We start from the raw sequence: 23,095 nt of genomic DNA on the forward strand, positions 1-23,095 counted from the left end.
TTGGGTGGGGTCCAATGGAGATGTGAAGGTTGTTTCAGATTTCCTCTCTGAAAAAAAGGTCAGGGAAACAGACCAAATTTATGAGGAGAAGGGATGGAATAGAAAAAGGGAGTAAAGAGAGCGGAAAATGGTAGGATCTTAAAATAGGAGGCTGGTGGTGGGTCTCATACTTTCATAAACCCCAAATAGCCTACACTGGATAGATATGTTTAGATTTGGAGTATGTCTTATCTGCATGGGATAATCTATATGGATGTGCTTTGTATTGAGCAATCAGTATCTTTAATTATTTTCACACTGAGCTGAGCCAAGCTGAATTGTACGGTTGTGCTGGCATGGTTAGGTCTACTTATCTACCATAGTTGCTGGAACCATGCTAGAAAGGACAATGTAAAAATAAAAAGAGCTGAGCCAGTGCAGTTTGGTTCGGCACAATATTGTGAAAAGGGTATTTGATAGTTCATTAGGGCTGGGAATTGCCAGGGATATCAGGATATGATATCACAATATCAGGATATGATATCACAATACTTACAGTTGAAGTCAGAAGTTTACATTTCACATAGACCTTATCCAAACACATTTAAACTCAGTTTTTCACAATTCCTGACATTTAATCCTAGTAAAAATTCCCTGTCTTAGGTCAGTTAGGCTCCCCACTTTATTTTAAGAATGTGAAATGTCAGAATAATATTATATTTTTCTGCTTTTATTTCTTTCATCACATTCCCAGTGGGTCAGAAGTTTACATACTAATTGAGTGAATTTGGTAGCATTGCCTTTTAAATTGTTTAACTTGGGCCAAATGTTTCGGGTAGACTTCCACAAGCTTCCCACAATAAGTTGGGTGAATTTTTGCCCATTCCTCCTGACAGAGCTGGTGTAACAGAGTTAGGTTTGTAGGCCTCCTTGCTCGCACACGCCTTTTCAGTTCTGCCCACAAATTTTCTATGGGATTGAGGTCAGGGCTTTGTGATGGCCACTCCAATACCTTGACTTTGTTGTCCTTAAGCCATTTTGTCACAACTTTGGAAGTATGCTTGGTGTCATTGTCCATTTGGAAGACCCATTTGCGACCAAGCTTTAACTTCATGACTGATGTCTTGCTGTTGCTTCAATATAGCCACATCATTTTTCTCCCTCATGATGCCATCTATTTTGTGAAGTGCACCAGTCCCTCCTGCAGCAAAGCACCCCCACAACATGATGCTGCCACCACCGTGCGGTTGGAATGGTGTTCTTCGGGTTGCAAGCCTCCCCCTTTTTCCTCCAAACATAACGATGGTCATTATGGCCAAACAGTTCTATTTTTGTTTCATCAGACCAGAGGACATTTCTCCAAAAAGTACAATCTTTGTCCCCATGTGCAGTTGTAAACTGTAGTCTGCCATTTTTTAATGACGGTTTTGGAGCAGTGGTTTCTTCCTTGCTGAGCGGCCTTTCAGGTTATGTCGATATAGGACTCGTTTTTACTGTGGATATAGATAATTTTGTACCCGTTTCCTCCAGGATCTTCAAGGTCCTTTGCTGCTGTTCTGGGATTGATTTGCACTTTTCACACAAATACGTTCATCTCTAGGAGACTTTCTTGAGCGGTATGACGGCTGCCTGGTTCTATGGTGTTTATACTGGCGTACTGTTGTTTGTACAGATGAACGTGGTACCTTCGGGCATTTGGAAATTGCGCCCAAGGATGAACCAGGCTTGTGGAGGTCTACAATTATTTTTTTCTGAGGTATTGGCTGATTTCTTTTGATTTTTTCCCATGATGTCAAGTAGAGGCACTGAGTTAAGGTAGGCCTTGAAACACATCCACAGGTATACCTCCAATTGACTCAAATGATGTCAATTAGCCTACCAGAAGCTTCTAAAGCCATTACATCATTTTCTGGAATTTTCCAAGCTGTTTAAAGGCACAGTCAACTTAGATTATTTGACTATCACAATTCCAGTGGGTCAGAAGTTGACATACACTGTCTGTAAACAATTGTTGGAAAAATTACTGGTGTCCATGGACAAAGTAGATGTCGTGGTTGAAAAACTAGTTTTAGTGAGTCCAACCTAAGTGTATGTAAACTTCCGACTTCAACTGTAGGTGCGGAAACTATATGTATTGCGATTCTCACGAATCTCCCTATATTTTTATAGAATTTTTTTATTTGATAGCGGTTTTGATGTTCCAAACATATTGCTCACTATATGTCGAGATGAGAGAGAATTTGTTTTGATCAGTCATGGAAATAAAAGTGCAGAAAACATGTTGGCTCACTATTTAAAGAGAATATTTGAGAACAAGCTATAGGATGAAAAATATGGGAGTTTTGGCGTAGGTACAGCCGACTCGTGCTAGCTGAAAGACCATTTTTGCTTAATCCAACAATGCTGTCTGGAGGCTCTGTACAGAGGGTGTGATGCAATTGCGGAACCTCCGGAGGCTTGCAGAAGCTAGATTGAGCTCTGACGTGCGCCTTCCAAATTTTGCAACAATGCGGAGGGCACCGTATTTCTCCGTATAGGTCCACATTGACATAATTGGTTGACAGAAGGTCGGGGGCGGTACGTCCTGTATAAACACACTCACTTCCTTGATATTTCAGTTTTTTATATAAAAATAAAATAAACTAACATTTTTCTAAAAAACAGTGGTTGCTTTGTCATTGTGTGTAGATTGAGGGGGGAAAACAAATCAATCCATTTTAGAATTAGGTTCTAACATAACAAATTGTGGAAAAGTCGAGGGGTCTGAACTTTCCAAATGCACTGCATTTACCTACATAACTCAGTGTTATGTTAGCACATTTGTTTGTTGGAGTATTTGTGTACCAGCACGTTTATTGTGCATATATTTTTTAAAGTGTGTATTTGTGGGGGCTTTTGCATGCGTGTTTGGGTGTGTTTTAATGGGGGAGCTGTGAAGGGTATAGCCATTAGAAGTAGCATCTGTTCATGTCATTACTACCACTACAGCAGGCCCCATTGCAGTCCTTTGTGCTGCACTAGTCCTCACCACGGGCCCTGGGAAGGTAAGAGTAGAGCCCAGAGTTTGTTTCAATCTGAAGGGATGGGGGAGAATAGTTGTAATGGTGTGACTTGGAAAGGTAGAGAACACTCTTAAATTTTAGTTTGGAGTGGGCATCCATTCCCATCTCATCAATTGAAAGATTTTCTTAATTATTTTTGTTCTTTTGGAGTTTAAGAGAGAATTTTGCATTTTATCTGCAGGGACATCCAATTAACACACATACAGTAGGATCTGTGGGTCATCTTGGATTCAAACCCACAACTACTGTTATAAGCAACCATGCGCCTTCCAACTAAGCCAACTGAAGCATCGCTTCTTAGAGGATTGTGATCTGTCCTTATCACTCATGTATGATACTATGCCCTATACTGTTCCCTGATGGCTAGCCAGAAGCCCCACGGAGAAGGCCACACGCCTAACTGTGCGTGAAATGTTCTGAGAGCCCGTTTAACCATTAGCATAGGTTTTTGGGGGAAGCGGCGTTGAACAGTCGACAAGCCCGGGCCTGCTTTGGGGTAAAAGCAGCAGGCTGGTTTGTCCCGCTTCAGCCCTGATCTGGCCTAGCCATACCGTACACTGCCCCTATGTCCCTTACTCCTTTTGCTAACACTGGACTGAGAGCCTGGGGTAATTTTGATATAGTATTTTTTTTAATTCAACAAAAATCTGAAATCCACATTGGAAATAGAAAACCTGCAGCTTTTGAATTTACTTTCTAAATTCACTGAATTTAAATGGAATTGATCGCCTCAGTCTCCCGTCCTCGTACTGGAGGGCAAAGCGCTCAGCCCCTAGGAAGGCACTTCCTCTTCTTGAGCAGGGATGATGGAAAGGAGGCAGGAAGGAAGGGATAGAGGGCCCTAAAATGGAACATAGCCTTTCTTAATCAGTGCACTGAGGCCAAAATCAATCATCATGTCTGGCGATAAAGAACTTTCCCCACCCAGGCTTCTTTTTTATAATGGTTATGTGTGTACTGTATGTGCAGGGTTTCCTTCAGCTGGCTTTTGGACGATTTACATTTTTTTTAATGAAAAAACAATAAATAAAATTGCCACCGGTCAACATAAATACATTTGACTGGTCAAGCTTATCGGTATATAGGTTAATTTGCATAATTGAGTGGAATTAAATTAGTGTGTGTATTTTCATTAGTCGTTGTGATTCTTATCACACAGCATACAAATAGTCTAGTTTGAGCGGAAAATCTGTAAGAACGCGAGAGCTGCTGCTGCTACAGGTCCTGTTATAAATGCACGTTTCACTCCAGCAACAATTTGAAATGCAATTGTGTGTTAACGGTTTGGACGCCACTATTAAAGAGCTACTATTTTCTCCCATCTCTTATGAGGCATGTCTTACATTGTTTCGAAGTAGCCGAGACAACATTTGTTTCTATAAACCTGGAGGAAATTATTTTCTTAAGTCTTCCAAATGCCATTGAAACAAGTAACATATATTTCTCTCATGTAATATTCTTTCATTGTCCAAAGGCACAATCTTAGTTATATTAGCAACCCATGCTAGTTGCATCTTTAGATCTCCCATCTTTCAACATTTCTAACGGATATTTCCATCTCTGTCACATGAGAACGCTCGCATGTGCTGTGCGTTTTTGACTTGTTTTCCCACGAATTGCATTATGCAACAAACATTAACTTTAAAAAGCAGTAGGCTACACGCTATCTTGGCACACCTGTATTTAGGCATTTTCTCCCTTCTCTGCAGATCCCCTCAAGCTCTGTCAGGTTGGATGGGGAGTGTCGCTGCTCAGCTATTTTCAGGTCTCTCCAGAGATGTTTGATCAGGTTTAAGTCTGGGCTCTGGCTGGGCCACTCAAGCACATTCAGAGACTTGTCCAGGAGCCACTCCTGCGTTGTCTTGGCTGTGTGCTTAGGGGCGTAGTCCTGTTGGAAGGTGACCCTTTGCCCCAGTCTGAGGTCCTGAGCGCTCTGGAGCAGGTTTTCATCAAGGATCTCTCTCTACTTTGCTCTGTTCATCTTTCCCTCAATCCTGACTAGTCTCCCAGTCTCTGCTGCTGAAAGTCATCCCCACAGCATGATGCTGTCACCACCATGCTTCACTGTAGGAATGGTGCCAGGTTTCCTCCAGACGTGACACATGGCATTCAAGTCAATTGGTTTCATTAGACCAGAAAATATTGTTTCTCATGGTCCCTTATGTGCCTTTTGGCATACTCCACTCTACCATAAAGGCCTGATTTGTGGAGTGCTGCAGAGATGCTTGTCTTTCTGGAAGGTTCACCCATCTCCACAGAGGAACTCTGGCGCTCTGTCAGAGTGACCATCGCATTCTTGGTCACCTCCCTGACAAAGGCCCTTCTCCCCTGATTTGCTCAGTTTGGCTGGGTGGCTAGCTCTAGAAAGAGTTGGTTGTTCCAAACTAATTCCATTTAAGAATGATGGAGGCCACTGTGTTCTTGGGGACTTTCAATGCTGCAGATAATTTGTTTGAACCTTTCCACAGATCTGTGCCTCAACACAATCCTATCTCAGAGATTTATGGACAATTCCTTCAACCTCATGCCTTGGTTTTTTCTCTGACATGCACGGTCAGCTGTGGGACCTTTTGTATAGACAGGTGTGTGCTTTTCCACATCATGTCCAATCAATTGAATTTACCACAGGTGGATTCCAAGTTGTAGAAACTTCTCAATAATGATCAATGGAAACAGGATGCACCTGAGCTCAATTTCTTGTTTCTTATTAAAGGGTCTGAATACTTATCTAAATAAAATAAAATAAAATAATCAAATTTCTACAAACGTGTTTTTGCTTTGTCATTATGGAGTATTGTGTGTAGATTGAAAAAAAAGTGTGTTAGGGTTAGCTGGTATCCAGATTTTCATACCTTCACACTGTGCCTGTCCCATACTGGGTATACGGTATTACCGGCGGTGCACACAGGGGGTTATTTATTTTCCAAACATCAAATATCCCAAAAAGTATCAGTTAGCAGAATGCTAACAAATACAAAGGGATTCCCGTAGCGGATGCTAGGTAAATACTAACTAGGACAGACAACCCACTTCATAAAGTTATGCAAGTATCTCAAAATACCTCTGTTTGCTGAACACACAAAACAAATATTAGATGGCATGGATCTTGGTAGTGAATTTCATCTGAAGACTTAAGTTCCCCTGCACCGGATCACCTCACAACGCACTCCATGGGAGAGACTGGGCAGGGCTTCCTGCCTTTACAGACACTTCCGCTTTACCAACACAAACCCTAGCCCTCAAGTCTCCACCACCAAAAACTATAATACACACACGGCACTACTGTCTGTCACACACGGACACAGGGCCATCCATGAGTGCAGCTGAGACGATGCCCTAACCTGGAGACCCTCTACTCTGCATAGTGACACAGCAATACATCCATTCCAAAACCAGCCCAGAGTCAATAAGACAAACAAAATTCAAAACACATACCTCAATTAAATCATACACCACGCTGGTATCAAAGCAACTCCATACTAAGTGGGTATTTGAATATTTCTGGGGTCAATCAGTGTGCCTTAATGCTCACTCCGACCTAGCGGCTCAGATAAAATAACAGATTAGCATGCCATCTCCTTTGTGTGACATGCCGATGACTTGCAAGTTAGCTACAGTACGTGGCTTACTGTACTTTCATACCCTCTGTGTTACAATCCCATTATTAAGGCTTTAAAGGGATAGTTTACTCAAATTACATTTACATTGGTTTCCTTAGCTCAGTGAAGTTAATGATTTGCATAAGATAATTTGGACATAAAGAGCAATGTTCCCTCTAAACTGCGCGCCTGCAGTAGCCCCGTGTCTGCCGTGCAGAAATATCAGCTCACTGAGAGAAGCACTAGATTGAACTTCACTCAACTTTCTAGAGCAGTGGTCATGTCGATCTCCAAGGCATTCCTAGTCGATCGCCAAACCTTTCTGTAAGATTACTGTGTCGGCAGTAACATAGCAGGCATAAAAGAAAGCTACAGCAAAGTTGATAATGTGAGATTTCAAAGTTTTTAAAACCACGACTAGAGAGAGACTGTCAATATAGCAAAGAGCTGCTGTTTTTATAAGTGAGTTCATGTTTAAGTTCTTACTCTGCACTGTCAACACTTTGTATTCAAGACTTTTATTAACCATAAAATGCGCGTTCTTCCTATTTCCACTCAGCGCTACAACAAGCACTGCATCAGTAATTAATTAGTTGGAAAGTGTATCTATAGGTGTTATCATTCATGGCTCGGGTCTTTTTTGTATCAAGGAATATTTCACTATTCTCATAGGTGTAAAAACATGAATTTGTACATTAGGCAGAAATAATGTGGTGCGACTCGAGTTTCGCCATCAGCTGAAAGACTGTCCATTTTTTGGTCAGTGTCAGTGGAGGAAAGGGAGAGCGGAGGGATGTTGAGAGGCGGACTCTGTCTGCTGCTCTCTCCCTCCGCTGAGACTGACCATCAAATGCAGGCACCATCAGCCCACTAATATATTTAAAATGTAAAGCTAATTATTTAAACGTATTCTCACTCAGCTAAGCCTCACAAGTAATACAACAATGGATCTATTACCGGTGTGATCATATAGCCTTCCTCAAATTGAGGGATTTTTTTTTGCCTGAACAACAATGCATTGGCAGGGCATTTCATGCAAACTAATATACGGTGATAATGTATTGACCTTAGGGCTAGCATGCACAACTTGGAATGAATGTAAAGTGAACTCCGATGAACAGTGGATAAGACTTGTGCTGAAACTCCTACCTACAGAATGCATACTGCAGATAAACACAACAACCTCGCCACACTCCTGTCCGAGTCGCGAAAACGAAAGAAAGATAAAGGCCAGTGAATCTCCCTTAGTGCCAGAAATATGGGGTGACCGTTTAGTCATGGTAAACCAGCTCTGATGCTGCTGATGGTCATTAGTAGCCTACCAAACGTGTTATTTGTCTGGTACTCAGCAGTCTATTGTCCCTCTGACATCAATGCAAATGTATTCAAATCTAATCAAACACTTCATGAGTCCATAAGCTCATGTTGCTCAACATTTCTGTAGGCAATGCAATTGCGGGAGAAAACAGTGATGGCCACTAATAAAGAGAAGAGGATCCCATCAGCTTTCTATAGGCTAGGCCTCCTATATTTCTCAACTTTCCTAATATTAAACATGGTTTATATTTTCAACAGGAGTATAGCTTACCTGGCTGGCATGAAAATAAAGCACGGTGAAAGTGTCCTATTCTCTAAGTGCATAGATTACATATTTTTTCCACCGCCCCTGTTTTACAGTTGCATGATAATGCTCTATTCTAAATCAAAACAAATTTCACACATATATTATTTACTATATGTTATGACAAGATTAAATCAAGTCTGATGGGTGACAATGTTAGCCTATCACTTGTGAATTATATATTATCACTTTATTATGCTGATGTCCATCCTTACATAATTAGAAAGAGGAGATTATCATGATTAAAATGGTGTCCAATTTGAAAATCTAAATATACACATTGCGAGATATTTGGCAAAATAGACAGACATACCTATATTTCCCTATAGGAAACAGTGGGATGACCTCAGAGTTCCATGGGTAATTTTTTAACAGCAGCGTGGGCAGGTCTCATTGCCAACAATAGCAAAATCAGGCATTGTGGCGTAGAATAATAGGCTGGGAATAGAATGTTCGGAAGGCGAGTTGGTGCTCAATAGAACTAATAGGAGCTGGCAGGGTGAAAAATGCCAAAATTAGGCCCATTTTTTTTCGTGATTACTTCAAAAATACGGCAAGCAGCTGGGACACAGGGTAATATTATGTAACTGGGTTTCACAGTGGATGCCATGAACTACTTTTTATCAGAAAAAAGCATAAAAAAAAAAAAATTCTGCCTAACTATTAGAGGTGAACGGAACATCACGCCCTTTTCCTCTCACTTTTTCAATACAGTGGATAAAAAGGGTTATGCCAGGTGTAGCTGCCTGAAAGAGATCAATTATGCCAACAAAGGGTAAATTACAATATATATATATATATATATATATATAGTGGGGCAAAAAGTATTTAGTCAGCCACCAATTGTGCAAGTTCTCCCAATTAAAAAGATGAGGCCTGTAATTTTCATCGGTCAACTTAAACTACAGACAAAATTAGAAAAAAATCGAGAAAATGACATTGTAGGATTTTTAATGAATTTATTAGCAAATTAAGGTGGAAAATAAGTATTAACATCCTCTCACTGTCAACTGCATTTATTTTCAGCAAATTTAACATAAATATTTGTATGAACATAACATTCAACAACTGAGACAAACTGAACAAGTTCCACAGACATGTGACTAACAGAAATGGTATAATGTGTCCCTGAACAAAGGGGAGGTCAAAATCAAACGTAACCGTCAGTATCTGTGGCCACCAGCTGCATTAAGTACTTCAGTGCATCTCCTCCTCGTGGACTGCACCAGATTTGCCAGTTATTGCTGTGAGATGTTACCCCACTCTTCCACCAAGGCACCTGCACATCCCGGACATTTTCTGGGGGGGAATGGCCCTAACCCTCACGCTCCGATCCAACAAGTCCCAGACGTGCTCAATGGGGTTGAGATCTGGGTTCTTCACTGGCCATGGCAGAACACTGACATTTCTGTCTTGCAGGAAATCGCGCATAGAAACGAGCCTTATGGCTGGTGGCATTGTCATGCTGGAGGGTCATTATCAGGATGAGCCTGCAGGAAGGGTACCACATGAGGGAGGAGGATGTCTTCCATGTAACGCACAGCATTGAGATTGCCTGCAATGACAACAAGCTCAGTCCGATGATGCTGTGACACACCGCCCCAGATCATGACGGACCCTGATCCCCCTCCAGAGTACAGGCCTCGGTGTAACACTCATTCCTTCGATGATTAACTCGAATCCGACCATCACCCCTGGTGAGACAAAACCGCGACACGTCAGTGAAGACCACTTTTTGCCAGTCCTGTCTGGTCCAGAGACTGTGGGTTTGTGCCCATAGGCGACGAGGTTGCCGGTGATGTCTGGTGAAGGCCTACCTTACAATAGGCCTACAAGCCCTCAGTCCAGCCTCTCTCAGCCTATTGCGGACAGGCTGAGCACCGATGGAGGGATTGTGCATTCCTGGTGTAATTCGGGCAGTTGTTGCCGTCCTGTACCTGTCCCGCAGTTGTGAGGTTCGGATGTACCGATCCTGTGCAGGTGTTGTTACACATGGTCTGCCACGGCGAGGACGATCTGTCCGTCCTGTCTCGCTGTCTTAGGCGTCTCACAGCAATTTATTGCCCTGGCCACATCTGCAGTCCTCATGCCTCCTTGCAGTATGCCTAAGGCACATTCACGCAGATGAGCAGGGACCCTGGGCATCTTTCTTTTGGTGTTTTTCAGAGTCAGTAGAAAGGCCTCTTTAGTGTCCTAAGTTTTCATAACTGTGACCTTAATTGCCTACCGTCTGTAAACTGTTAGTGTCTTAACAACCATTCCACAGGTGCATGTTCATTAATTTTAAACCCTTTACAATGAAGATCTGTGAAGTTAATTTGTAAAAATCCAAATATCTTTGAAAGACAGGATCCTGAAAAGGGGAGGTTTCTTTTTTTTTGCTGGGTTTAGTTGTTTTGTTTGGAACACAACCTTTCATTTCTGCTATCACACAATTACTGTTGTTTACGCAATCCATAAACAGTCCATTATATAATCGCAATCTGGGTCAGGTGGGCATGATTTTACTTTCTACACAAGTTATTTTTCAGTTTCGTCCTAAAAACAGATTGTGGTGGGGGAAAAAAGTGATACATTTTTCGGTGACATTTAGGCGAAATTGGAATTGTAAGCGTCACTACTGCCAACATGACTAGCTAAGTTTATGAAATTTGATCTTAGTGTGAGGGTTTCATAAGGAAATTTAAAGAAACAGATTGTAATTTTGATGCACATAGAAAGGAGACATGGGTGCATGTGCCACTATGACATTTCTTCACAATATACAAAAAGGCTAATTTGGTTCATAACAACCCAGGGTATGATGACCTTTCATTTTGTAACTGTACATCAAACATAGTGATCATAAACGTTGACGCTGTATATGACATGAGTTTTATGATATGGAATTGTGAAGTGCACATTTGGACTCACGGGTGTTTGGCTTGCTTATATGACATCAAAGCGCCTCAACATCTCATATTTCAAAATACATTGAGTCCTCTTCATTTACAGAATTTCCCTGACTCGGACAACAACACATTTGCTAAAGTTGCCCAATTACCGGGAGGGATTGGGGTAATTCTTGTTGCGCATGGTGCTCAAGTTTAGAACGGCTGTCAGTCAAAACCCTTAGAGCGCTGTGAATCGTAGAGACCGAGCTCTGGCTTCATGTACAGGATGTTACTCTACAGCCACTACGTTCCAATTTAGGTGCCATTTTCAACACGTATACAGGTACGAGTGTAAAAGGTTAACACTCAAAAGTATCATCAACATAGCAGGGTGCTTACCTACTTAGAGCCTAGAACAACGTAATTCAAGTAGCGAATATTCTTCCCACTGTGTGCCCTCACATGGCTACGTTGGGAAGACTCAATCGGGGCAGTCTGGGTAGATATGTATTTATTTGTTTTCTGTAAGCAGGAAGTTGTCCCACTGCGTATGATGATGTCATGTAATATAGTTAATTTACTTTATTAAATCAAATCAGTTGTATTTGTCACATGCGCCAAATACAACAGGTGTAGTGAAACGCTGACTTACAAGCCCTTAACCAACAATGCAGTTTTAAGAAAAATAAGTTAAAGTATTTACTAAAATAAACTGAAGTAACAAAAATAGAAAAATATCAAATTATTAGAGCAACAATAAAATAACAGGAACTACTGTACAGCAACCAATATAAACCTTTGTGATTCTCACTTTTATTCATCACCCGAAAAATAATGAATGAATCAAACTGAATAAACTCTCTCTTTCTCTGCTCCCTTTTCTTTCCAGTGTTTCGGTTCTGATCTTCAACACCACCTCGCACTGCTTCGTCTTGGTCAAGCAGTTCCGCCCAGGTAATACCCCCTTTTTTGCTCTAATCATCTTTCATCCACAAGGACAGTTTTTTTTTTCTTCTTGTAAGGACTGTAAATTCACATCCCTTTCCATATATTTTTTTATTAGACAGTGAAGAGGGACAGGAAAGTGCAGGAAAGTAAGGCAGAGAAAGTGTTAGAAGGGCGTGGGTCTGATTCGAACCCACCACAACCTTGCTTTATCCCTGTGGGGAAACCCTGCTATTGTCACATTCCAAGCTTCTTACCCAACACCTGTGTATTATGCTGAACTCCCACTTGAGCGTGTCAAGTGCAACAATATGCCCCCTGCCACGTGGCCTGGGATCTGTCTGGCACTGTCGAGGCTTGTCTACTACTGTGAAAAATGCTGATGGACTCTCTCCACCCGGCTGGTGCACCGCCCCATCAAGGCTTTAAAAGCCATTAGTCATCCCGTGGCACGCGGCCCTGTTCCATTGCATCAGCTAACGCCTACCTTCATCTCCCGCCACCCCTGTGGTATTCACCAGGGTTGGGGTCGATTTCTTTGTGAATTTAAATGGAATTGTAATGGAATTTAACCCAACCCTGGTGTGGACCGATGAGGGGGGAAAACAGGCGCTTAATTATATATTATTTTCGGCTGCTTGTGGTAGGCTGTGGGGCATTCGCCATATTATGTAGAAGGATTGGGTGCTTACATGTATCCCGTCCTCTTAGATCTGCAAACCCTGAATAATTTGTGTCAAAGGGTAGGGGATAGGGACCAAAATGGAATGGGGCCCATATCTCACCCGCTTAACTGATTCTAGGGAAGGTTGCTAAAGCCATGGAGGTCCCATCAGTAATGTCTTTGGTGCAGGTTACAATGGGGTGAGGTGAAGATGCAGATCTCATCCGTCTTCCATTTGATGTATCATAAGCGGAGCAGTGCACACACACACATGGAGGTCACTCTGACAGCGCTCCAGAGTTCCTCTGTGGAGATGGGAGTAACTTCCAGTAGGACAACCATCTCTGCAGCACTCCACCAATCAGGCCTTTATGGTAGATTGGCCAGACAGAAGCCACTTCTCAATAAAATGCACATGACAAACCACTTAGTTTGCCAAAAGGCACCTAAAGGACTCTGATCATGAGAAACAAGATTCTCCTGCCAAGATTGAACTCTGGCCTGAATGCCAAGTGTCACATCTGGAGGAAACTAGGCACCTCATCATCTGGCCAATACCATCCCTACGGTGAAGCATGGTGGTGACAGCATCATGCTGGGGGATGTTTTTCAGCGGCAGGGACTGGGAGACTAGTCAGGATCAAGGAAAGATGAACAGAGCAAAGTAAAAAGAGATCCTTGATGAACCTGCTAAGGATCTCAGACTGGGGCGAAGGTTCACCTTCCAACAGGACAACAACCCTAAGCACACAGACAAGACAACGCAGGATTGGCTTCGGGACAAGACAACGCAGGATTGGCTTCGGGACAAGTCTCTGCATGTCCTTGAGTGGCCAGCCAGAGCCCAGACTTAAATCCGTTCGAACATCTCTGCAGCGACACTCCCCATCCAACCTGACAGCTTGAGAGGATCTTCTGAGAAGAATGGGAGAAACTCTCCAAATGTAGGTGTGCCAAGCTTGTAGCTTCGTACCCAAGAAGAGTCAAGGCTGTAATCGTGCTTCAATAAAGTACTGAGTAAAGAGTATGAATACTTATGTAAATGTGCTATTTTAGTTATTTATATTTTATACATTTGCAGAAATTTCAAAAAATCAGTTTTTGCTTTGTCGTTATGGGGTATTGTGTGTAAATTGATGAGAAAAAAAAAACATTTAATCAATTTTTAAGGCTGTAATGTAACAAGATGTGATGCTTTCCGAATGCACTGTATGTATAGATTGCATTTTAATACTGCTACAGTGCAGTATTCTTGATTTTATTTTTACATTTGAATTGCTTGACATTTGACTGCATTGTTAGGAGCTTGCAATGTAAGCATTTCGCTGCACTGTCATAACACCTGCTAAACTGTGTACGCGATCAGTGAACTTTGATTTTATCTTCCAGTTTAATTTCATACAGACAAACACACCTCGTGTCTGCACTCTATGGAAAAAAAAGCATTGGATGCATTTGTTTACTCCAGCTCACCTCCAAACACAATGCTTCCTTGTGTAATAGTGCGCAAAATGCCCCCGTTACTATGCGAGGCAGGGAACGTCCTTTGTTTGCCGCTAAGGCGCTGGGGACAGTGCGCTCCACAGAATGGAAGGAAGGCCTCGCATTGAATGTCTGTGTGTCCCAAATGACAACCTATTCCCTGTATTGTGCACTACTTAGGGCTCTGGTCAAAGTAGTGCACTATGAAGGGAATAGGGTGACATTTGGGATGTATTCAGTTACATTTTTTCCCATTGCTTGAGGAACAATGTGTCTAAAAAGGTCAGCCTTTGTTTGAAGGCCATTGTGAGGCGACAAAATCACTCACAGGCGTTTTTGGTCGAAAGCTGATTTGTTTGAATAAAGTAAATGTGTCACCCTATTTTTTATCACACTCTTATGATTTTTCCTTCCACCAGTAAAGTTTTTTTTTATGCGTTTAGGGGTTATGCTTTTCCTGATTTTAGAGGGGTAGGATTTTACTAGACATGCAGTTCACAGAAACAAAGTTTCAGACAATTATTATATCTCAATTGTGGCCTATTTGAAGGATTAAAACCTAGACTTTGATATGAACTGCGTACTATCACACTCAATTGTCGTGAAGTGAAAGGAACGATACATCACTGAGAAAAAGGTATATAGGCCTCCAAGTTGATGTCACTATACTGTAACATCTATTGCTATCTAGCTCAACCACTCTCACACTCTCCTCCTGCAGCTGTGTACATGTGCGAGTGGGAGAGGACCAAGCCCAAGGCACCTGACTCTAGCGAGCAGGTGGCGGAGGAGAAAGAGGGGGCTGCGGTTGGTGGCGGGGAGACGCCCCCAGGCTCAGTGGGGATGACCTACGAGCTTTGCGCTGGCCTGGTGGACAAGGCTGACCTGTCGCTGGAAGAGATCGCCAGGCAGGAGGTACTGGAGGAGTGTGGCTACGACGTGCCAGTCGCCAAGCTGCGGAGGATCACCTCATACAGGTGTGTGTGTACCTATGGCTTCGAGGTGAATTTTCCCCTAGTTACAGGTCTAGGATCAGCTTCCACTCCCCTAATCTTAAACTTAAAAACTTCTAAGGGATCAAATCCCGTTAACGGGATCGATTTGACAACATAGAGCGCCAAATTAAATTATTAGAAATATTTCACTTTCATACAATCACAAGTGCAATACACCAAATTAAAGCTTTACATCTTGTTAATCCAGCCACCGTGTCAGATTTCAAAAAGGCTTCACGGCGAAAGCAAACCATGCTATTATCTGAGGACAGCACCCAGTCAAACAAACACAGACAAAAATATTTCATCCTGCCAGGCTTGACACACAACTTAGCAATAACGATATAATTCATGCCTTACCTTTGAAGAGCTTCTTCTGTTGGTACTCCAATATGTCCCATAAACATCACAAATGGTCCTTTTGTTAGATTAATTCTGTCGTTATATCTCCAAAATGTCCATTTATTTGGCGCGTTTGATCCAGAAAAACACTGGTTCCAACTAGCGCAACATGACTACAAAATATCTAAGTTACCTGTAATCGTTGTCCAAACATTTCAAACAACTTTCCTAATACAACTTTAGGTATTTTTTAACGTAAATAATCTATAAAATTTAAGACGGGATAAACTATATTCGATAGCGGATAAAAACAAAGTAGAGCGAGCTTTCAGGTCGCGCACCCCAACCACAACAGTACACTAGACTCGACCCTCGTTCTGAACAGACCTACTTCTTCATTACACAAAGGAAAAAGATCAACCAATTTCTAACGACTGTTGACATCCAGTGAAAGCGATAGGAACTGCAAGCAAGTCACTTAGGTTTTCTATGTGGATCTAGATTTCTATTGAAAAGACTGTCACCTCAAAAAAAAACATTTCCAGGATGGTTTGTCCTTGGGGTATCGCCTGCCAAATAAGTTCTGTTATACTCAGACATCATTCAGAGTGTTTTCTATCCAAATCTACTAATAATATGCATATCCTAGCTTCTGGCCCTGAGTAGCAGGCAGTTTACATTGGGCACGCTTTTCATCCGGAGGTGAAAATACCACCCCCTAGCCTAGAGAGGTTAACCGTTAGTGAGGAAAATGCAAAACTGAGCCAAGATCAGCGTCTAGGGCCGTGTTCATCCTACACGGCTCAACACACCCATTGCTTCATACAGGCGCATACAAGCACACACATATATGCATACGAGCATGCACATATATACATGCAACATACAGTTACACGGCTATGCAACATACAGTTGAAGTCGGAATTTTACATACACTTAGGTTGGTGTCATTTAAATCTCGTTTTTCAACCACTCCACAAGTTTCTTGTTAACAAACTATAGTTTTGGCAAGTCGGTTAGGACATCTACTTTGTGCATGACACAAGTAATTTTCCCAACAATTGTTTACAGATTATTTCACTTAGAATTCACTATCACAATTCCTGTGGGTCAGAAGTTTACAATACACTAAGTTGACTGTGCCTTTAAACAGCTTGGAAAATTCCAGAAAATTATGTAATGGCTTTAGAAATTTGATAGGCTAATTGACATAATTTGAGTCAATTGGAGGTGTATCTATGGATGTATTTCAAGGCCTGCCTTCAAACTCAGTGCCTCTTTGCTTGACATCATGGGAAAATCAAAAGAAATCAGCCAATACCTCAGACAAAAATTGTAGACCTCCACAAGTCTGGTTCATCCTTGGGAGCAATTTCCAAATGCCTGAAGGTACCACATTCATCTGTACAAACAATAGTACCCATGTATAAACACCATGGGACCACGTAGCCGTCATACTGCCCAGGAAGGAGATGCGTTCTGTCTCCTAGAGATGAACGTACTTTTGTACGAAAAAGCGAAAATCAATCCCAGAACAACTGCAAAGGACCTTGTGAAGATGCTGGAGGAAACCGGTACATAAGTATCTATATCCACAGTAAAACGAGTCCTATATCGACATAACCTGAAAGGCCGCTCAGCAAGGAAGAAACCACCGCTCCAAAACTGCCATACAAAAGCCGGACTCCGGTTACAACTGCACATGTGGACAAAAAGAAATGGAGAAATGTCCCCTGGTCTGATGAAACAAAAATAGAACTGTTTGGCCATAATGACCATCGATATGATTGGAGGAAAAAGAGGGAGGCTTACAAGCCAAAGAACACCATCCAAACCGTGACGCATGGGGGTGGCAGCATCATGTTGTGGGGGTGCTTTGCTGCAGGAGGGACTGGTGCACTTCACAAAATAGATGGCATCATAAGTAAGGCCAAGATTCACCCAACTTATTATGGGAAGCTACAAATGTTTAATTTTGTTGTTATAATAAGGTTGGTTGCAACTGGAGAATTGGTGTGGAAATCTGTTGCAGCTCACTCAAGTCGACTACAAAACCCGCAATGCTCTCTATGGGCTGGCTGGCTGGCTAGCTAGCTAGCTAAGGTGCTAGAAAACGTAGCTACACACAATAATGCCAAAGTCAATATCATCATGTAAAGTAGCTAGTTAGTTGTACAACCACCTAAACAAACTGCACTATCAATTTAGGAGTCTACAATCTCGCCATGTTCAACCTGCAGATTGTGTGCTTCAGAGTTGAGTCTGACATTTGCAACGGCACCATGCATTTTACACCCTGGACTGAAGACAGACAAATAGGAGAAATGTGGTAGAATTAAATTACAAATTTTGCGAGGTAGAAATATTGCAAAAATATGATCAATGGTTCATTCGAGAGCCGACAACCTCCTGCGTTATGACATTGGCCAGAAATATGACATACAGTATGATAGTAGTTTTCACAATCTAAAAGTAATCTTCCTATAAACTTCCAGTATAGTGAGAGTGGCTTCATCACAATGCTATGTCAGACCGGTTATAGTTCTGCCTGCGTGAACGGCGAGAGCTCAGACAAACATGAATTGACCCCGGGAATCTATAGAACATCTCTGTGATGCCCAAAAATTATATAACATTCTAAATCTTTATTTTACGTGAGCGAAGGCACCCCTTCTGGTATGACCAAAGGACCCTCAGTAACCCTTTACATTTGTGCGAATTGGCCTATGAAAAATGCATACGCATGGTAGCAATTGAAAATGAACAGTTTGGTGATAAAGTTATTAGACCAAAGTTGAGGACACTGCTGTTCACCTGACTTAAGACTGAATCCATTGCACTTTAGATCTTATGTGCATTTTATATTCTGTACTTTTCACTCTATTTGTTGATAACGAAATCTGAAAATACTCTTTACATTCAGTAACATGATAAGAATATTCCTGAAAAATGCGTAGTAGATGCAACATAAGACCAAGAACTAACTGATGCTTCCAATTGGCCACACACCTCTCCAAAGTGTGCACAGTTCCTTTTATGATTTCAACTATAAGATACTTTTTTGAGCATTCCTAACTGTGCTGTTGAGGGACTAGAGCAAGCACGCTTGTAGTTGTTTTGTTTGAAACACAGCCCTCTATCCCTGCCATCACACCATTACTGTCAGGTGCCCATTATTTGAAAGCTTGTTCTTTTGCCAACATGACTAGCTCAGTTTTATAAAATGCCATCGTAGTGTTTGGCTTTCACAGGGCAATTCAGAGAAACAGATTGTAATTTTGGTGCGCGTAGAAAGGAGTCATGCATGCATTCAGGTGTTCCGTGGCAAATTTTCTTCACAATAGACAAATATATGACTAACCGAGAAGCTCAATCTTGGGTAAGGGCGCATTCACACTGGCGACGCAGTCGCATGCAGAGCTGGTGGAGAAGTATGTGCTATGTGTAATTTGATGCGGAGTTTGATGTGCGTTTAGCGCAATCTCATGCAAGCAAGACCCTACCCCTTGGTCAGTTGGTAACACTCTTGGCTCCATGCATGTGTGGCTCCCCTCTGGAGACAATGTTCAATTCTTGTGTGCTCCCTTCGGACTCTCTCTCCTCTCCCATCTCCCACTTAGTTTCACATTTATCTGTCAATAAAGCACTTACGTAAGTAGAGTGACTCTTCACCACTCCCCCCCACAAAAAAAAAACCAGAACGACAGGAACCTTGGTGTTCACATCGAGTTTAAATGACAGACCAGCTTTCTCCTTGATACAGTCGTATGAAAAGTTTTGGGCACCCCTGACAATTTCTATGATTTCCATTTATAAATAATTGGGTGTTTGGATCATCGATTTCATTTTGATCTATCAAATAACTGATGGGACACAGTAATATTTCAGTAGTGAAATTTGTATTATTGGATTAACAGAAAATGTGGAATATGCATTAAAACAAAATTAGACAGGTGCATAAATTTGGGCACCCCAATAGAAAAATCACATCAATATTTAGAGCCTCCTTTTGCTAAAATAACAGCCTCTAGACACTTCCCATAGCCTCTGAGTGTCTGGATGAAGGTGTTTTGGACCATTCCTCCATACAAAACATCTCCAGTTCAGTTAGGTTTGATGGTTGCCGAGCATGGACAGCCCGCTTCAAATCATCCCACAGATTCTCAATGATATTCAGGTCTGGGGACTGGGATGGCCATTCTAGAACATTGTACTTGTTCCTCTGCATAAATGCCCGGGTAGATTTTTAGCAGTGTTTTGGGTCGTTGTCTTGTTGAAATATTCGGCCCCGGCGTAACTTCAACTTTGACTGACTCTTCAACATTATTCCCAAGAATCTGCTGATATTGAGTGGAATCCATGCAACCCTCAACTTGAACAAGATTCCCAGTAACAGCACTGGCCACACAGCCCCACAGCATGATGGAACCCCCACCAAATTTTACTGTGGGTAGCAAGTGTTTTTCTTGGAACGCTGTGTTCTTTTGCCACCATGCATAACGTCCATTGTTATGACCAAATAACTCAGTCTTTGTTTCATCAGTCCACAGCACCTTATTCCAAAATGAAGCTGGCTTGTCCAAATGTGCGTTTGCATACCTCAAGTGACTCTGTTTGTGGTGTGTGTGTGCAGAAAGTCTTCTTCCGCATCACTCTCCCATACAGCTTCTCCTTGTGCAAAGTGCACTGAATTGTTGAAAGATGCACAGTGACACCATCTGCAGCAAGATGATGTTGTAGGTCTTTGGAGGTGGTTTGTGGACTGTTTTTGGACCGTTCTCACCATCCTTCGCCTTTGCCTCTCCGATATTTTACTTGGCCTGCCACTTCTGGCCTTATCAAGAACTGTGCCTGTGGTCTTCCATTTCCTCATTATGTTCCTCACAGTAGACACTGATAGCTTAAATCTCAGCGATAGCTTTTTGTAGCCTTCCTCTAAACCATAATGTTGAACAATTTTTGTTTTCAGGTCATTTGAGAGTTGTTTTGAGGCCCCCATGTTGCCACTTTTCAGAGGAGATTCAAAGAGAATAACAACTTGCAATTGGCCACCTTAAATACTTTTTCTCATGATTGGATGCACTTGTCTATGAAGTCCAAGGCTTAATGAGCTCACCAAACCAATTGTGTATTCCAATTAATCAGTGCTAAGTAGTTACAGGTATTCAAATCAACAGAATGACGAGGGTGGCCACATTTTTGCATAGCCTATTTTCACATCTGATTTAATTTCATACAACTTAATATTGCTACACTAAAAATCTTTGTCTGGACAATACCCCAGTACTCAGCTTTTATTAGCAAATGAATGGCATGCCACTGTGATCATTTTCTGTGACGACAGAGTAAATTATTATGCAGCCTCAGAGGGGTGCCCAAACTTTCTCATACGACTGTATTTGCATGAGCATTTGCTTGCATTTCCCTGTCCACCCACGAACCTACGGCAACATAACTTGCTGAAGTCGTATCTGCATCTGTAACATAGCTATTCTGCATCAATGACAATGGTGTTCGTTTACACTTTTATCTCCTTCCACTTCGCCGTTGTTTATCGCAGTACAAGTGGTGACTTGCTCTATGTTGACTCATTTAAAGGAGCAGTCCAGTGAAATGTGATTTTCCTGTTTTTGTATGATATTTCCACACTGAGGTTGAAATTAACAATGAAATTGTGAAAATTATGAGAATACCCTTTTAGTGTAAGCTTTAATTGTACTTTTTTTTGCCTGTAATTTCAGCCTCTTCAGGTGGGATGGAGTTTTTTTTGCCCACAGCATGACAACACAGTCTGATCTGATTATTCTGAGCATGACCAGTCATCTTTTATTTGCATATGTGTCCTCTTACTTTGAAAGGGTACACATGGTACTCTCTAGAGCAGGGGTGTTCAATTCCAGTCCTCGAGGGCCTGATGTCACAGTTTTGCCCCAGGTAATACACCTGACTCCAATAATCACCTAATCATGATCTTCAATGCAATTTGATTAATCAGCTGTATTTGCTAGGGATGGAGTAAGTGTGACACCAATCAGGCCCTCGGAGTTTCTCAGTCCTGCTCTAGAGTCTAGACCAGGGGTATTCAACTCTTACCCTACGAGGTCCGGAGCCTGCTGGTTTTTTAATTCTACCTGATAATTAATTGCACCCACCCAGTGTACCCTGTGGAACTGGCTTCATGGTCCAGAGTTGAGTTTGAGGGGTCTAGACGATCCTGTCTGCCAATCAGGGCTGTGTATGTAAGTGTATAAAAATGTGTATCAACACGCCCAAATCAAATTCTATTTGTCACATGCGCCGAATACACCAAGTGTAGACCTTACAGTGAAATGCTTACTTACAAGCCCTTAACGAACAATGCAGTTTAAGAAAAATATCAACAAAAAAGCAACAAGTAATGATCAGACTGAGCATTTTAATGGCTAAAGGAGGCTCAGGGGAAAAATGATAACTATATTTGGAGTTATTTTCATTAAATACACAGTGCTCTATTAGACATACGGTGAGGATTTTAAAAATACAATTAAAAAGACTGCATTGATCCTTAATACATTTTTTATTTGTAGCGTGCTTTTCATTAACACAGACATTTACAACACACTGTACATTAGCACCAACCTTAACCAGCTATTTGACCTTAACTGCATGTTTGAGCCATCACCAGCTTGTTCATAAAGTGATATAAAGCTTAGTTTATAAAAAACAATCCACTCAGTTGTATTGTTTGTATGGTAGTGTTGTAGTTTCATTTATTAATGTAGGGAAGACTAACAGGAAAAGGAGATTGTATCCAGGGCCTTTTGGAGTACCAACTATCCATCCATCAAACAATTACAAATGACGGTCTGTTCTCTGACACTGTAGAACACTGCAGCGGAAAACATACGGAACCGCACCTCCCCCCTCCCTACCTATGTTCCCTCCACCTCTAGAGTGAAGACTTCCGTTCTTCTAACATGCCTTTTGATTTGACCCCACCAGCTCCACCACTTGTTGTGGTGTGTTTATCGGCATTGTTATGTGTAGGTTTCTTCCCGTCTTATTAGATGGGTATCGTCTTAACCCCCATGGCTAACCCCATGGCCCCCTATGAGGGAGTGCCATGACAAAAGTACTTAGCTTGAAACACTGTGCTCTGGGTGCTTCCGTGGTGACAGGCGCCCACAGGCCCCAGCCCTTTTGGGTTCACGACTGGCTAACAATGGATGTTTGAATTCTTCCATAGTGGCAAAACAAGAGCCAGACAAACGAATGGTGTCTGTGTGTGACGTCTCAGCCGTAAGCTGGGACAATTGATTCCAGAGTAGTAAAATTAACATTGTAACACTTCTTTTTGTAACACTGCTTTAATAAATATTCTACACATTTTATTTTATTCCAAGGATGTGATTTTTCTTGCTATGGTGAAACCATTCTCTGTTTAAGTGTTATGGAGATTGAATTACCCCTAAACCAGTATAATATTTTTTCTTGTGCCATCACGGTTCAATGGTCTGCACACCTATATGTGAGCTTATTTAATAAAAATAATTT

The 23,095-nt window shown here is 41.8% G+C and overlaps 1 protein-coding gene across 1 annotated transcript in view; it reads left to right on the forward strand.

Moving 5' to 3' along the window:
- Window positions 1–23,095, forward strand: part of nudt14 (nudix (nucleoside diphosphate linked moiety X)-type motif 14) — an 83,900-nt gene that overhangs the window by 53,083 nt on the left and 7,722 nt on the right. Inside the window, exons 3-4 of the mRNA XM_020496697.2 lie at window positions 12,024–12,088; window positions 14,947–15,202. Of these exons, the coding sequence (XP_020352286.1) occupies window positions 12,024–12,088; window positions 14,947–15,202 (321 nt within the window). The remainder of the gene's footprint in view (window positions 1–12,023; window positions 12,089–14,946; window positions 15,203–23,095) is intronic.

The sequence above is a fragment of the Oncorhynchus kisutch genome, linkage group LG12 (genome assembly GCF_002021735.2).
Source record: "Oncorhynchus kisutch isolate 150728-3 linkage group LG12, Okis_V2, whole genome shotgun sequence".
Lineage (NCBI taxonomy): Eukaryota > Metazoa > Chordata > Actinopteri > Salmoniformes > Salmonidae > Oncorhynchus > Oncorhynchus kisutch.